General features: G+C 37.3%; 1 protein-coding gene across 17 annotated transcripts in view; it reads right to left on the bottom strand.

Annotated features, from left to right (window-relative positions):
- The window catches only part of GOLGB1 (golgin B1), a 90,095-nt gene that overhangs the window by 29,922 nt on the left and 45,262 nt on the right, over positions 1 to 14,911 (bottom strand). For all 17 annotated transcript variants that reach the window (XM_055110342.2, XM_055110340.2, XM_055110339.2 and 14 more), the window contains 3 exons: positions 8,978 to 9,092; positions 6,309 to 6,382; positions 236 to 5,424 (listed from right to left, as the gene is read on the bottom strand). In XM_055110342.2, coding sequence (XP_054966317.1) covers positions 236 to 5,424; positions 6,309 to 6,382; positions 8,978 to 9,092 — 5,378 coding nt within the window. The remainder of the gene's footprint in view (positions 1 to 235; positions 5,425 to 6,308; positions 6,383 to 8,977; positions 9,093 to 14,911) is intronic.

The raw sequence follows: 14,911 nt of genomic DNA on the forward strand, positions 1-14,911 counted from the left end.
AGTACAGAAATCTCTCAATAGAAAGATGGGAAGAGAAGATGTGAACTTTTCATGTTCATGCAGTTGTAGCAGGATTGTTGTTTGCCAAAAAAAAGTCAGAAGTGAGAGAGAATATATCTTCCATGGACATTTATGCCAAAATTAGTCCCATTGTCTAAAAGGAAACAGAAATAGTTTAGAGACTTTCTTTGCTTGAAGTTACCTCTGGAGGAGGAAAAATTCGCTACTCATTTACCTGGAAATGTTAATCTTTAATTCTTCCATATGGATGGACATCTGTCTAAGTTGATCCTTTAGAACACTGCAATTATCTTCTTTGAGTCTAATTTCTTCTTCTTTGGTTTGAATCGCATCACTAAACTTCCTCTCCCATTTCTTAGCTTCATCTATCACCCTGTCACGATCATCCTGGAGGGAAGACATGCTCTTAGTAAAGGCTGCAAGCTGGGTCACAGTACTGTCCAAGTTTTCCTGAAGTTGCTGAACTTCTTTGTCTTTCTTGTTCAAAGTAACCTGAATCTCTCCAATTGTCTCTTCCAAGTGGACTTTTTCTCTGCGCAAAGCATCCAGTTTCTCTTGCATATTCTTCTTCTCTTTCAGGTGCTTCTCTTCTACCTGTTCCAGTCTTCGCTCAAGATCTTCATCCTTTTGTTTCATCTGGCTTTTAACTGATTCTTTATTTGACTGAAGTTCCTTTTTCAACTTGAGATTGTCTGCTAGGACCCTTGCTGCTTCACTTTGAGTGTCATCTAGCAGGACTTTGAAGCTAGCTAATTCTGCTTGTGCCTTTTTGCGGTGTTCAACTGCTTGAGCCAGATTTTCTTTGGTTATTTCCAAATCTTTTTGAGATTCAGTTTGAACAAATTCTAGAGCTTTAACAGTTCTCTCCAGAGCACTAATTTTCTCTTGATACCTGATGCAGTCCTTCTGTAGCTGCTTTACTTCTTGTTGTTTTTCTTTTAACAGTTCCTGAAGTTCCTTTGCATGGCTTTTATTTCCGGGTTCTTTCTGAGCACCTTGTATTTTCTCCAAATATTCCTTTCGTATTTCTGATTCCACCTTAGTTTTTTCCTTGACTAACTGCTGCTTTTCTTCTTCCAATTCACTCACACACTTTTTAAGGTTCTTCATTTCAGATTCCAATAGCTCATTTTTTATTTGGGCATCTGTAACATCCTGACAGTAATTCCCAATGCTTCCATTAAGTTCTGCTAATTGATTCATAAGCCTCTCTTCCAAATCATCTTTCTCTTCTTCTGCTGTCTCCTTTAGTTTGGTAACTCTGGAGAGTTCTTCTTGGATTTGCTGATTTAACAGGTTCATTTTGGTTACTTCCTCCTGAAGCATTTTTAGTTCACCATCCTTTGTTGATATCTGACTCAGTAAGGTATTTTTCTCATTTTCTAAAGTCTGGCTAAATTCCTTGTTTTTCTGCTTCTCCTCCTCTAATCCAGCAATTCTTTCTTTGAGCTGATCAATCTGCTGTAGGTAGTTATTAATTTCATCATGTGCGCTGAAATCCTCACTTACAGCAGGGTTGGCACTCTTCGCTGATGGAATCGATTCTGAACATGTAGGTCTTGTGCTCATACTCAGAGAGTCTTGCTCTTCAGTCTCACCTGGTATAGACTGTGTTCCCTCTTCAGTGATATTCATTTGGTTATCATGTTTCTCGGTGGCCTCTAGGTTAGCTTGTTTAGATACATTACCTTCTATCTGATGCTTTAAATCTTGAACCTCTTCACTTAGAGCGTCTTTCTCAGACATTAAAGACTGAAACTTCTTAGAAAGGGTTTCATACTCCATTTTGACCCTTTCAAGTTCTTCCTTCATGCTGGCATTGGAAGAAAGAAGTGTTTCCATGTAGTCTTTAGCTGTATCTCCTGCAGGGTGCACCTCTGCCCTAAGCCGGTCATTCTCTTCTTCCAGCTCTAGGATTTTCTGCTGTTTCGATTTAGCAAACTTTCTCATCTTTTCTTTCATTTCCTCCATTTCTTGCTCAGCTTCCTGCAACTGCTTTTCTGTCTCCTTCTTGTTTGCCTCTGTGCTTCTTAACTTGCCATACAGTTCTTGTTTCTCTTGCCTCACAGCTTCCACCACGTGCTGAATCCTTTCTGCTTCATTACTAACATTCTCATAGGACTGCAGAAGAATTTCATACTCTTTTTGTAGCTCCTTGTGTTTCTCTTGCCACTCAGTACTTTCTGCAATCTTAGAAGATTTCAAAGATTCAATTTCCTTCACTAACTTTTCCTTGTCTTCAGTAAGACCCTCTAGAGCTAGTTTTAGACTTTCACAGGAGCCGCTGAGACTCTGATTTTCCAATAAAGACCTGTCCATTTCTGTAATGAGTTTGTCTCTTTCTTCTTGAAGAAGAGCTAACCTTCCTAAGACCGTATCTTTTTCTTTATTTTGAGCAGAAACTTGGCTTTCCACATCTGCCAGAGACTTGGTGAGACGTTCAATGGTACCTCTGGCCAAAGACAATTCCTCTTGGAGACTTTTGTTTTCTTTTAGTGCTTCTTTTCGGGAAATAAGGGCAGCTTGCAGTTTCCTTTGTATTTGTTGCTTTGCTCTACTTTCTTCTCCAATCTCTTCTGGTTTTTGCTTCATTTCACAAAGTTCCACCTGTAGCTGCTTTATCCTCTCATCATGCTCTTTGGCTTGCATTTCTAGCTGTGTATGCAGAGCCTTAATTAAATCTTCTTGTTCTATTATCTCTGTCTGTATTTTAGTGAGAGCTGCTTCTTTCTCACTAAGTTGTCCAGAAAGGTAGCTAACGTCTTCTTCCTTTTTGCTTATGAGTTTTTGCAGTTCATCCAGTTTAGGTTGCAATTCTCTTAGATGTTCTAGGCCAGCAATTTGTAGTTGGCTGCTTTCTAATTTCTGCTGCAGGCTTTCTGCATGGACTTCAGCTTCATAGGATACTGTCTTTAGACTCTCGATTTCTAAACCCTGTTTATTTATCTGCTCTTGTAACTGAAATACCTCTTCTGATTTTTTAGTAAGCTCACTTGTTGTAGAACTAACTTTCAATTCTAACTCTACTTTCTCAGCCTCTATTTCCTTCAGCTGGGCCTTAATCTGGGCAACAGAAGTTCCGCCCTGCAGAGCACTCGCATCTTCAGAATGAGAAGGCCAGTCTGGGCACAAGTTGGACTCTAAAACAGGTTGAGTGTGATGCTGTTCTGTGGCTTTGAATAAAGGTTCTTCTAAACCTGGAGTGGGAGAACACGATTCCTGCTGGTCTGTGCTTGGGAGTTTTCTGTCTATGGATTCCCTTACTTGAATCTGGAGTTGCCTTAGCTGGTCTCCAATATTCTCATTTTCCTTGCTTTGCTCATCAAACTGTTCTTGCAAGCGATTATAGTCATCTTTCTGTTGCTTTAGCTCCTCCCTGAGATGTCTTTCTTTCTCCTGTGCCTTTTTAAGAATTGCCTTGCGGGAGGTTAAGGCTTCCTGTAGCTTCTTTTGAAGTTGCTCCTTTTCTTTTTCAAGGGCCAGTATCTTTTCTTCTAGTTCTGGTTTCCAGTGTTCACTACTACCTGTACAAGGTGGACTTATCACCACTGTTTCCTTTACAAGTGCTACGGAGTCCCCATCACTTGCATCCGTGTTACTTGTGGTTAACTTCTGGATAATTGCTTGGTTTTCACTGATTTCTGCTTGGAGCAAATCTATTTGGTTTGTTTTATCTTGCAAGGTCTGATTCATCTGTTTGACCAGAGCCTGGAATTGCTCTTCAGCTGCCAGCTTTTCTTCCAAATCCTTCCTTATATGCTGTAGTTCCACTTCTTTCTCAGATATTGTCTGTTTTAAATAAATTTCTATTTCTTGGCACTTAGAAGTCACACATTTTTCTGAGTATTCTTTGTTTTCTTTATCTTCTTCCACTTCTCCCCTCTCAGTCTCACTGAGTGGGATTTCTTTCTTAGATTCATCTTTCAAGTTGGCTAATTCTTCTTCCAATCTACTGACTCTTTGCAGAAGCTCCTTTCTGTTAATAAGAGCTGCCTGGAGCTTTCTCTTTCTCTGCTCATTTTCTTTCTTCAGAAGGTCAAATTCATGCTGAAGTTCTTCCTTACTTATTTGTCCTGCTGGGCTCATCTCATCATAATTTTGTTTAAGGCCAGAAGAAACTTCATTATCTTCTTCCACCTGCTCTTTTTTTGCTTCCTCAGCTCTGGATAATAAATTTAGCTGTTCTTTAAGAGTCTTAATTTCAACCCCAAGAGAAAACTTCTCTTCATTAAGCTGAACCATTTTCTCAGTCATACTAAAGCTGATTTCTGTCACTTGTTGATCCTTCTCCTCGATGGTTTGTTGGAGGGTTTCCACATCTCTCTTTTTCTCTAGTAAGAGCTGATCCATTTTTGCTATTTCAAGTTCCTTCTGTGAAAGAGCCTGGGACAGTTCTTCCACCTTACTTGAGATATGCCTTACACGTTCTGCCCCCTCAAGCACTTCACTTTCCTTATTTTGCAGCTGGCTTTGCAGGCTTCTTATCAGGGTACTCTGCTCAGAAAACTGAAGCTGCACATCATCCAGTTCATTCTGTAAAACTTCAATTTTCACATCTTTAGATTTGGCTTCTATGCTGAGACTATGGATCTGTTCAGTGAGCAGGTTGTCATGGGCAGTTTGGCTTTCATAATCAAGTCTTCTTTGCCTTTCTGCTTCTGCAAGGTTCATTTCCAGTTGCTTTACCTGAGCCCTCAATTCTGTTACCACGCTAAGTTCCTTCACCTGAGAGAGAAGCTGGTCTCTTTCTTCAGACAAAGCAGTGAATGCACTGCTGTTGTTGTCAGCATTTTTCTTAAACTCCTCTATCAACTGGTTTAGGTTGCTAATTTCCTTAGCTTTCTCATCTAAATTTTTCTCATAGATTTCTTGTGCTTTATGAAAGTTTAGCTCGAGCTCCAAAATTTGACTTTTTAACCTTTCCAACTCATCCTGATGACACTGACCAATATCTGGTACAGCAGAAAGGGATTTATCACCATCCTGCTTTGTTGATTTCAATTCTACTCCAGCATCATTTAAAGATATTTCCTCAGATGTTCTACTTTGATGTTCAGTGCTCGCCTGTTCTTTTTCAACTGCTGGAAGACTGCTCTCTTCATTTGGCATTAAGGGAAAATCTTGCCCTGTATCTTCAAGAAATACTTTCATTTTAATTGGAGCTATTCCCTCACCCTCCATCTGTTTCATTTCTTTCTGGTCAAGGACCTCATGATCTCCTTCCTCAGCCCTTTTTCCCTGGAGCTGTAATTTAAGAAATGCAATTTCCTCTTGAGCTTCTTTCATTTCCAACAATAAAACTGATAATTCTTTATGTTTCTGAGAAAATGTGTTTTCTAGAACATCTTGTCCACTTTCCTCAGCAGAAGAGCTCCTCTTGTTGGCAATATCAACAATGCTGATCTATTTTTAAAAAAGAAAAAAAAAGCTGTAACCAAATGTTTTATAACATTAAAAAAAATAGCCCAACTAAAAACTTGTATTTCATCTTCTAAAACTTCAGACTTTTTGGTCAAAACCTTCTTTGTACCATAACACTGCTAAATCCTTTTAAAATCAGTTTGTATCTCCCAGCTGGACCTCCAAGGGCACTCTGCCAATCCTGCACTGAAGTCAAGCCCTATTCATAAGACCTAAGGAAATCGGGAATTCATTTTCTAGATATTCCTTACATAAGAAGCTTTTTTTCCTTCAGAATAAAACTCCTAATTGATTTTTTTTTAAAAAGTAAGCAGATACTTTTGCTAGGAAGCCACATTACTCCTCAAGGGCATGTATAATTCTATCACTGACTTACTGATTAGAAAAACACAGCTAACTAAACAAAACGCAGCTAACAATACTCTTAAATCAACAGAATGATACTAAGCAACCATACACTTCTTACAGTAATTTTCAGATTATTAAAAGGATCATTCTCCAAAGATCCCTTTTTATTTAATCTTAGTAAAACTATGCCAATCTTATCTAATCTCTTCACTGAGAAACTTTTCTGAGATGAACAAAGAAGTTGAGATAGATGATAACCCAGTATAAAAAAATGGGTTATCAAATCCCAAATTAGTAGCTACTGTATTTGTGTTGCTTTAGAACAATGAATTTTAATATTCAGAAACAAGTAACAATAAATGAGATATAATAATCATTATGAATCTCTTTAATAGATCTTACTCTATAGGTAATGTACTTCTCTGGCAACACTAGAAAATTACGGAAGTATTTTCATATGAAGCTACCGTCTCTTAATCTAGCTCATGTTCTGGTTATATTAGGAACACATCACTTACCTCACTGACTTCTCTGTCTGCCTCCCCAGTTTTATTCTGAGCCTCTAGGAGAGTAATCTGAGAAGACAGTTTTTCTGAAAGCCACAAAATAAATATCTTTAGAAGATATATGTGGAGTGTGTGAAAAAACAGGATTGCATGTGAAGCTATTTGAATTGTATGAAATAATTTTTTAAAAAATAAACAAAATAGTTTGGGAGAGGTGAAAGCCTTATTAAAGAAGTGGCAAGAGGATATGATTACATGAGATATAAGATAGAACAGTACTAGGTGATGATAATGAACCTGAATGAAGTATACTAAATAGTGGAAGGTTTGAAAGGAGAAGGATGCCAGGATGCAGGACATAAAGCAGCTATTTCTGTGGCATAATCTGGAACTTCTAGGACAATACATATAATTTATCCATAATCCTACTATGTTTGTAATATATATTTTGCATTAATATAGCACTTACAATGTTCTTCAATGTTCATAAAGATATCAAATTTTAGCACTAAAAGGGAGCTATCCTATCTCCTCAATGATCATATAAGGAAACAAAGAAATGACACAACCCGAAAGGTTACGCAGCTAGTTCAGGGAGCTGGGATTAGAATCCAAGTCTTCGGAGTTTTAACCCAAGTTCTGTGACAATGTGTATATATTGAGCATCAATATCAATATCCTCAAGAAGCTTATATTCTTTCTGAGAAGATAACACAGATACACCAAAGGAAAAAAATATATATATTTTTTACACTGTATCCAAATGTCTTAATGTGACATACAGGAACCCTCATGCTTTGACCCTACTAATTCTCTAACCTCCTCTTCTTGTATTGCCCCCTTTTTGTTCACTCTGCTCCAAAAACACTGGTCTGTTTTCTCTTCTGCAAACTTATCAAGTTCATTCACACCTGAGGACATTTGTACTGCTTTTTTCTCTGCCTGGAATGCTCTTTGCTTAGCCTCTTTGCATGGCTGTCCCCTTTTCATCATTCAGGTTTAAAGTCCTCAGAAAGGCCTACTCTCACTACTCCAATTCTGCGTTCCTCTTCTCCAGGGCATACTTGAAATACTCTGTTTTATTTTAAGCCTAATACTTATCATTCTCTGAAATTTTCTTATGTGTATAAACAGGTTTGTAGTCTGTCTTCCCCTCCAATATGTTCATAGCTATATCCCCAGCAACTAGAATAGTGCCTGGCACATAGGAAAGGCACCATAGATGAGACAAGGGAATTCAAGACAGTATATATGTTCAGACATTTCACAAGATTACTTGAAAAAGGAGTACAGTGGTAGAAATGTCAGTGCAAAAGGTGAGTTGAAAACAACATGACATACAAGGTAAAAGTAATCTATGAGGCCAGACACAAAAACCAATACAGAAAACCTTAAGGTCAGTGATCCCTGCAGGAAAGAGCAAAGGAATGGAACCCATATAATACCTCCAAACCATGTGAAGCCACATGGATAGGATACAGACTGTTTGCAAAACTGCAAAATAAGCATCATGGATAAGGTCTCAAAGAAGTGCTCTGAATGGGTTAAATAATGAGCTGAATTTGTGGTGTTCTTTACTTATTAGAAATAGTGGGAATCGTCTAATACAAGTGCATAAGCTTCCATTTAGATCTAAGTGGAAAACTGTAAAATGGTTAAGTTAGAAATACTGGCTCTAGAGTTTAATAAAAGTTTTACAACCTTTACTTGCTATTCATTCTCACTCCTAGATGATAAAGTGTAGTAGTCAGTTAAAGATGAATTAGATCAATAAAGCATTAACGACACGCTACTAAATCCATAAAGTCTACATGAAGCATATGATAAGTGGAAGGAGACACGTCTTCATTCTCACTAACTGTTCACACACAATCCAATAGGATAAAATGCTAAGTTCAGTTCAATCCAACAAAACTTTATTCAGTAGCCATTATTTGCCAGGTGGTATACTAGTTTTGGGTAAAGCAAAGATGGAAAAAAAAATGGCCCCTGCCCTTGAAGAGCTTATATTTAAACTTTGAAGAGCTTATAATATAGTAAAAAAGACAAACATATAAACAGATCATTTTAATACAATGTTAAAAGTATACAAGGATGTTATGGAAGCACAAAAAAATCATTTAACCCAACTTTTGGGGATCAATACCAAATTCCTGAAAAAGATAATGTGCTAGTCGAGGCCTGAAAGATGAGTAACAATCATCCAGACTAAAGGAAAGGAGCAGGATTCTAAGCAGGGTACAGTACGAGCATAAACCACTCACTCACAACATAGTTTCTACCTTTAAACCTTTATACTGATCTCTGTTACCTCATCCCACAAATTTATTACCAGAATGTCCTTTCTTTCTTCATTTTACCTATTTTAAAAATCATCTTATTAAGGTCCTGTTCAAGCCATACTTTCTATAGGATACGACGACCATTCCAAAATGATTATGAGTTATAAAGAAATCCTGCAGCATGTATAGTCCACATTGCAAAATGTTATACTTATGTAAACACTGATACTATGCTCTAATTGTTTAATGTGTATTATCTTTGATAGTTACCAGCTCTATTATCTAAATCTTTATTATCACGGAATCAGAGAATTCTACATGTTATACATAATTAGTGATAAAAGTAGAGGCACTTGTGGGATAAGAAGACAGAGAATTATGGTTTTCTTTTATACATACCATTCTCAGCTTTCAGCTCCTCCAGCTCTACAGAACTAAGGAGCAAGGCTCCCTTTTCATTCTCTAGTTCTACCACTCTCTTCTGCAAAGAAGCAATATTCTCCTCAGTGACTGCCTAAATTGTAGAAAGACAACAAATTAATGATTCTCCAGCAGAAAATTCTCACACTAACGCCCAGATAGCCTCCAGCATTTTTGTCTTCTAGAAGTTCTCCAGCCATGAAAATACTTTAAAAATAACATCTACTTATCTGCCTAGGTAATCTTTGAAGAAAAGTGTTTTATCTAAAGATTTAGAAAAAGAAATAAAATATTTCACACAAATATCAAGTTCATTGGCTTTTAAATTTAAGATTGAAGCCTGGATTACAAAGATAGAAATCCCAAGTCTATAGCATAAGAAAGAACATTTTCAGGTTCACAAACAAATAGTACTAAAAGATTAGATTAATGTCACCAAGTAACATGGTCTCTCTCCTGAAGGAGAATGAACATGAAGAGAGGTTCCACAAAGAGGAATAGAGGCAAAGGAATATGTACCTCTTAAGAAAGGAAGAAGATTTATAAAATTGTTTTTTGTTTTCCAAGTATAATAAAAATTCCCTTGGCTTAATTTATACATCCAGAATTTTTGGTTTTCCTAAGGATAGGCATATATCTAATTATGTCACATCTTTAGTTTTATGTCTTTGTATATATTTTTTATTCTCCATGGATATTATTCTATAAAATTTTCATACAATTGTAGAATTTTTAAGCCATGAAGGTCTTTACAGCATATTTGACCCCGAAATCTTCATTCAATGTTTAAAATAAATAGCAAGGGATGAATTTAGGGTTTTTATGGCTTTTATCTTGAGGGAAGTTCCCAGTTTGCAGTATGCAGGGCAAGTAAAATTCCAATAGAATAGCCACAGATATTTCTGGCTTGAAGAATGAGAAGAGTTTGGGACAAACATAGCTGCCAGGATGTGAGGAGGGAGATCGGAGAGAAGAAAAAGAGTTAGGAAGGAGGAGCCCTGAATTCTGTGTATAAACTTAGCTGAAATTTCTGACTGAACAATGGCACAATGTATTTGTTGGACTGACTTAAAGCAGCCCAGCTAAGGCAAAAATAACTGAACTGAGTTTTGATGCCTCTCTATCATAGGCCAGAGTTTGGGGTTTGAGTCCAACTTACTGTCTGATAAAAAGTAATTGAAATTTTAGAAATAACAAAATAGAATCTTGAGAACAAAACAAGACATCCAGAATTCAAAACAAAACCATTCACACATAAAGAAATAGGAAAGAGTGACCCATTCTCAAGGAAAAAAAATGTAATCAACAGATTCTAGCCATAAAATGATGCAGATTTTGTAAGTAGCAAACAAGAATTTTAATAAAGAAGCTATTATATCTATGCTTAGGACATAAATGAATATGCTCATAATGAATGAGAAGAAAGGAAATCTTAGTAAAACAAACAAACAAAAATAATGAACCAGTTTGAAATTCCACAACTAATAAACATAATATCTGAAATGAAAATTTCAATGTGATAGGCTTGACAGTAGAATATAGACGACAGAAGAAAGTCTTGGTGAATTGAGGATGATAAATCAACTGAAATTATCCAATCTGAAGACAGAAGAATAAAAAAATTGAAAAAAAAAAATGAATACAACCTCAGGGACATGTGGGACAATATTGAAAGGTTCAATATACATGTAATTGGAGTACCAGAAGAGACGAGGGACAGAATGGGAAGAAAAAATATTTTAAGAAATGGCCAAAAATTTCTCAAACATAACGTTATATACGTAAGAAACTCAACAAAAGCAAGCAAGAAAATGACAAAGAAAACTATAACTAAGTACTTCATAGACAAGGATAAAAGGAAAGTCTTAAAATTTCCATGGAAAAATGATACTTTACATACAGAGGAACAATAATTCGAATGACTACTGACCAATTGTTAGGGAAAAAATATAGGCCAGAAGAGGGAAACACCTTCTTTAAAGTACTGAAAGAAAGGCTGGACACAGTGGCTCACGCCTATAATCCCAGCAGTTTGGGAGGGCGAGGCAGGTGGATCATCTGAGGTTGGGAGTTCAAGACCAGCTTGACCAACATGGAGAAACTCCGTCTCTACTAAAATACAAAATTAGCCAGGCGTGGTGACTCATGCCTGTAATCCCAGCTACTCAGGAGGCTGAGGCAGGAGAATCGCTTGAACCCAGGAGGCACAGGTTGCGGTGAGCCGAGATTGTGCTATTGCACTCCAGCCTGGGTGACAAGAGCGAAACTCCATCTCAAAAAAAAAAAAAAAAAAAAGTTCTGAAAGAAAAATTGTCAATCGAGAATTATAATATCCAGTAGCAAATATCATTCAAGAATAAAAGTAAAATAAAGACATTTTTAGATAAGAAAAAAACTAAGAAAATTTTTTCACAGACAGACCTATACTATAATATTATGGGTTGTTGTAGAGGCTGAAGAAAACAGTATCAAATAGATATCTGATCATCAGAGAGGAAAGGGCATTACAAATGGTAAATATGTGGATAAATGTTAAGGTCAATATTTTCCTCTTAATGTCTTTCAAATATATATAACCATTTTAAGCACAAATATTAAAATTGTGTGCTGAGGCTTATTACTTTTGTTAATATAATACATACAACAACTGTGGCATAACGAATAGGGTGAGGGTATATGACTATGAAGATTCTACCTTTTAAGTGAAGTAGTACAGTATTAACTCAAGAACACTGAAAAATTATGGATATATGTTGTACTTCCTAGAATAACCACTTAAAAAATTTTTGTAAAAAGATACAGCTCAATACCCAATAGATGACTTTTGCTTCTGCTAAAGACTGAGTAACATGGAACAGATTTAACCTCCTACCTGAAACAATAACAACCAAAACCAGACAAAATAATAAAATAATCATTTTCAGAATACTGGATATCAAGCAACAAAGGATAATTATCTCTGAGAGAGGCAGAAAACAAAGTGATCCCTAAAACTGACCAAGCTTCATGCCTTAAGAGAGTTTTCAGGCTGTGGTCCAAGAAGGGGGAACATAGGCTGAGCCTGGTAGACTCCCTAAGTTCATGAGACAGCTGACAGTCAAGAAAGAGCAAGATGGCTGCAGTTCGCAGAACAGAATACCAGATGGGAAAAAGTCACGTAAAGAGAAAACCCTGCAGATCTGCAAAGGGACTGAACAAGTGTTCGATGAAGTACAGGGCAGGACATGAATGTGAGGAAAGCATCCAAGGCTATCTGAACTACCCCTACCTATCTGAAGAGATTAAAGAATAGCACTTGGTGCTCACACAAAACCCGGAAGTGTCAGTTATATAGCCAAATGTGAAAAAACACTTCTCAGGGCATTGAGTAGAATACTCTGCAAGGTCTTGCCTCAGGAGTACGGAATGACTGAGCACTGATTCGAACCCTCCTAACAAATCAAAGCAGCAGGATCTGAAAGGACCAAGTTTTTTTCAAAGAATTTAACTGAGTCCCATAAAAAAAGCTCCAAAATATGTTAACAAAACAAATATAGAAACAAAGGAGAATCACTTGAACCCCGGAGGCAGAGGTTGCAGTGAGCTGAGACTGCATCAATGCACACCTGCCTGGGCAACAGAGCAAGACTCCATTTCAAAAAAAAAAAAAAAATTAAAAGCCCATTAATGAGTTTTGGAACAACTTCAGGTAATCTAATATAAATGTAATTGGAATTCCCAAAGAAGAGTAGGGAGTCAGAAAAATATATATATTTGACTAATTCACGGCAGAAAATCTTCCAAAACTATAAACACAGAGATTGAAAAAGCTCAATGAACCCCAATCACAAGAAACATGCTATGTCAAGGTACATTATAATTCAAGTACTCAAAAACAGTGGTAAAATCCTAAAAGCAGGCAGGAAAAAAGAGAGAGAAGCATGACAGCAGATTTCTTATTAAAAACAAAATGCAAGGGCCGGGTGCAGTGGCTCATGCCTGTAATCCCAGCACTTTGGGAGACTGAGGGGGTGGATTGCTTGAGACCAGAGTTCGAGACTAGCCTGGCCAACATGGCAAAACCCCATCTCTACTAAAAATACAAAATTAGCCAGGCGTGGTAGCGGTTGCCTGTAATCCAAGCTACATGGGAGGCTGAGGCAGGACAATCACTTGAATCCAGGAAGTGGAGGTTACAGTGAGTTGAGATTGTGCCACTGCACTCCAGCCTGGACGACACAGTGAGACTCTGTCTCAAAAAAAAAAAAAAAAAAAAAAACCAACAAAGAAAACAAAATGCAAGAAAGAAGACAGTAGAGTAATACACTTAGAGAAATGAAAGAAAAAAAAACTTTCAATGTAGAATTCTAGTCAGCAAAAAATAATCTTTCAACAACAATGGTGAGATAGATGTCTTCAGACAAAAAGTGTTATTAGAACCCATGACTGGCCAGGCACGGTGACTCACACCTGCAATCCCAGCACTTTGGGAGGCCGAGGCGGGTGGATCATGAGGTCAAGAGATTGAGACCATCCTGGCCAACACGGTGAAACCCCGTCTCTACCAAAAATACAAAAACAAAACAAACAAAAAAATAGCCAGGTGTGGTGGTGGGTGCCTGTAGTCCCAGCTACTCGGGAGGCTGAGGCAGGAGAATCACTTGAACCCGGGAGGCGGAGATTGCAGTGAGTCAAGATTGCACCACTGCACTCCAGCCTGGTGACAAAGCGAGACCCCATCTCAAAAAACAAAACAAAACAAAACAAAAACAAACAAACAAAAAAACCCATGACCAGCAGACTTGCACACACATCCACGTACAAACAGACACAAAAATTAAAAGAAGTCCTTCAGAGCCAGGTGCAGTAGCTCACACCTGTAATCCCAGCACTCTGGGAGGCCAAGGCAGGAGGATCATTTGAGCTCAGGAGGTTAAAACCAGCCAGCCTAGGTAACTTAGCAAGACCTCATCTCTACTAAAAGCAAAAAAAAAAAAATTAGCTGGGTAGCATGGTGCATGCCTGTAGTCACAGCTACTCTGGAGGCAAATGTGGAAGAATCGCTTGAGCCCAGGAGGATGAGGCTGCAGTGAGCCATGATCATGCCACTGCACTGTAGCCTGGGTGACAAAATGAGAACCTGTCTCTTATTAAAAAAAAAAAAAGAAAAAAAAAAGTCCTTCAGATAGAAGAAAAATGATACCAGATGGAAATATGAAGCCAGGGTTTGGCAAACTTTGGAGGCTTCCATAAATAAAGTTTTATTGGAACATAACCACAACCATTTGTTTACCTTGGCTCTATGTCTGTTCTCACTTTACAATGGCAGAGTTGAGTACCTGCAACAAAGACTGTATGACCCACAAAGCCTAAAATATTTACTATACATAAAAGGATTGGCAATCTCTGATCTACCAACGAAGAATGAAAAGTAACAGAAATGGTAACTGCAATGGTAGTTAAGATTTATTTTCTTATTTTAATCTCCTTAAAACATAAACATAAATGCTTTATATGTATTAGCCAAAAACTGTCCAAAACCCAAATTATCCATCAATGAGTCAATGGTTACACAAATTGTGCTGTTTACAACATACTCAACAATACAATGGAATGAATTATTACTAAACAAACATTAGGATGAATCTCAAATAAGTATGCTGAGTAAAATAAGCCAACAAAAGTGCATATACAACTTATATAAACTTTTAAAAAATCTATAATGACAGAAAGCAGATCAGTGGTTGTCTAGGTAGGGAAAGATGTGAGGGAAAAGATTAAAAGAGGACATGAAAAAACTTCTAGAGATGATGAATATGTTCATTTTCTTGATAGTAGTGATGGTTTTATATGTCATCAAATTGTTCTGGGTGCTGTGGCTTATACCTGTAATCCCAGCACTTTGGGAGACAAAGGCAGGAGGATCACTTGAGC

Source organism: Pan paniscus, chromosome 2 (assembly GCF_029289425.2).
Source record: "Pan paniscus chromosome 2, NHGRI_mPanPan1-v2.0_pri, whole genome shotgun sequence".
NCBI lineage: Eukaryota > Metazoa > Chordata > Mammalia > Primates > Hominidae > Pan > Pan paniscus.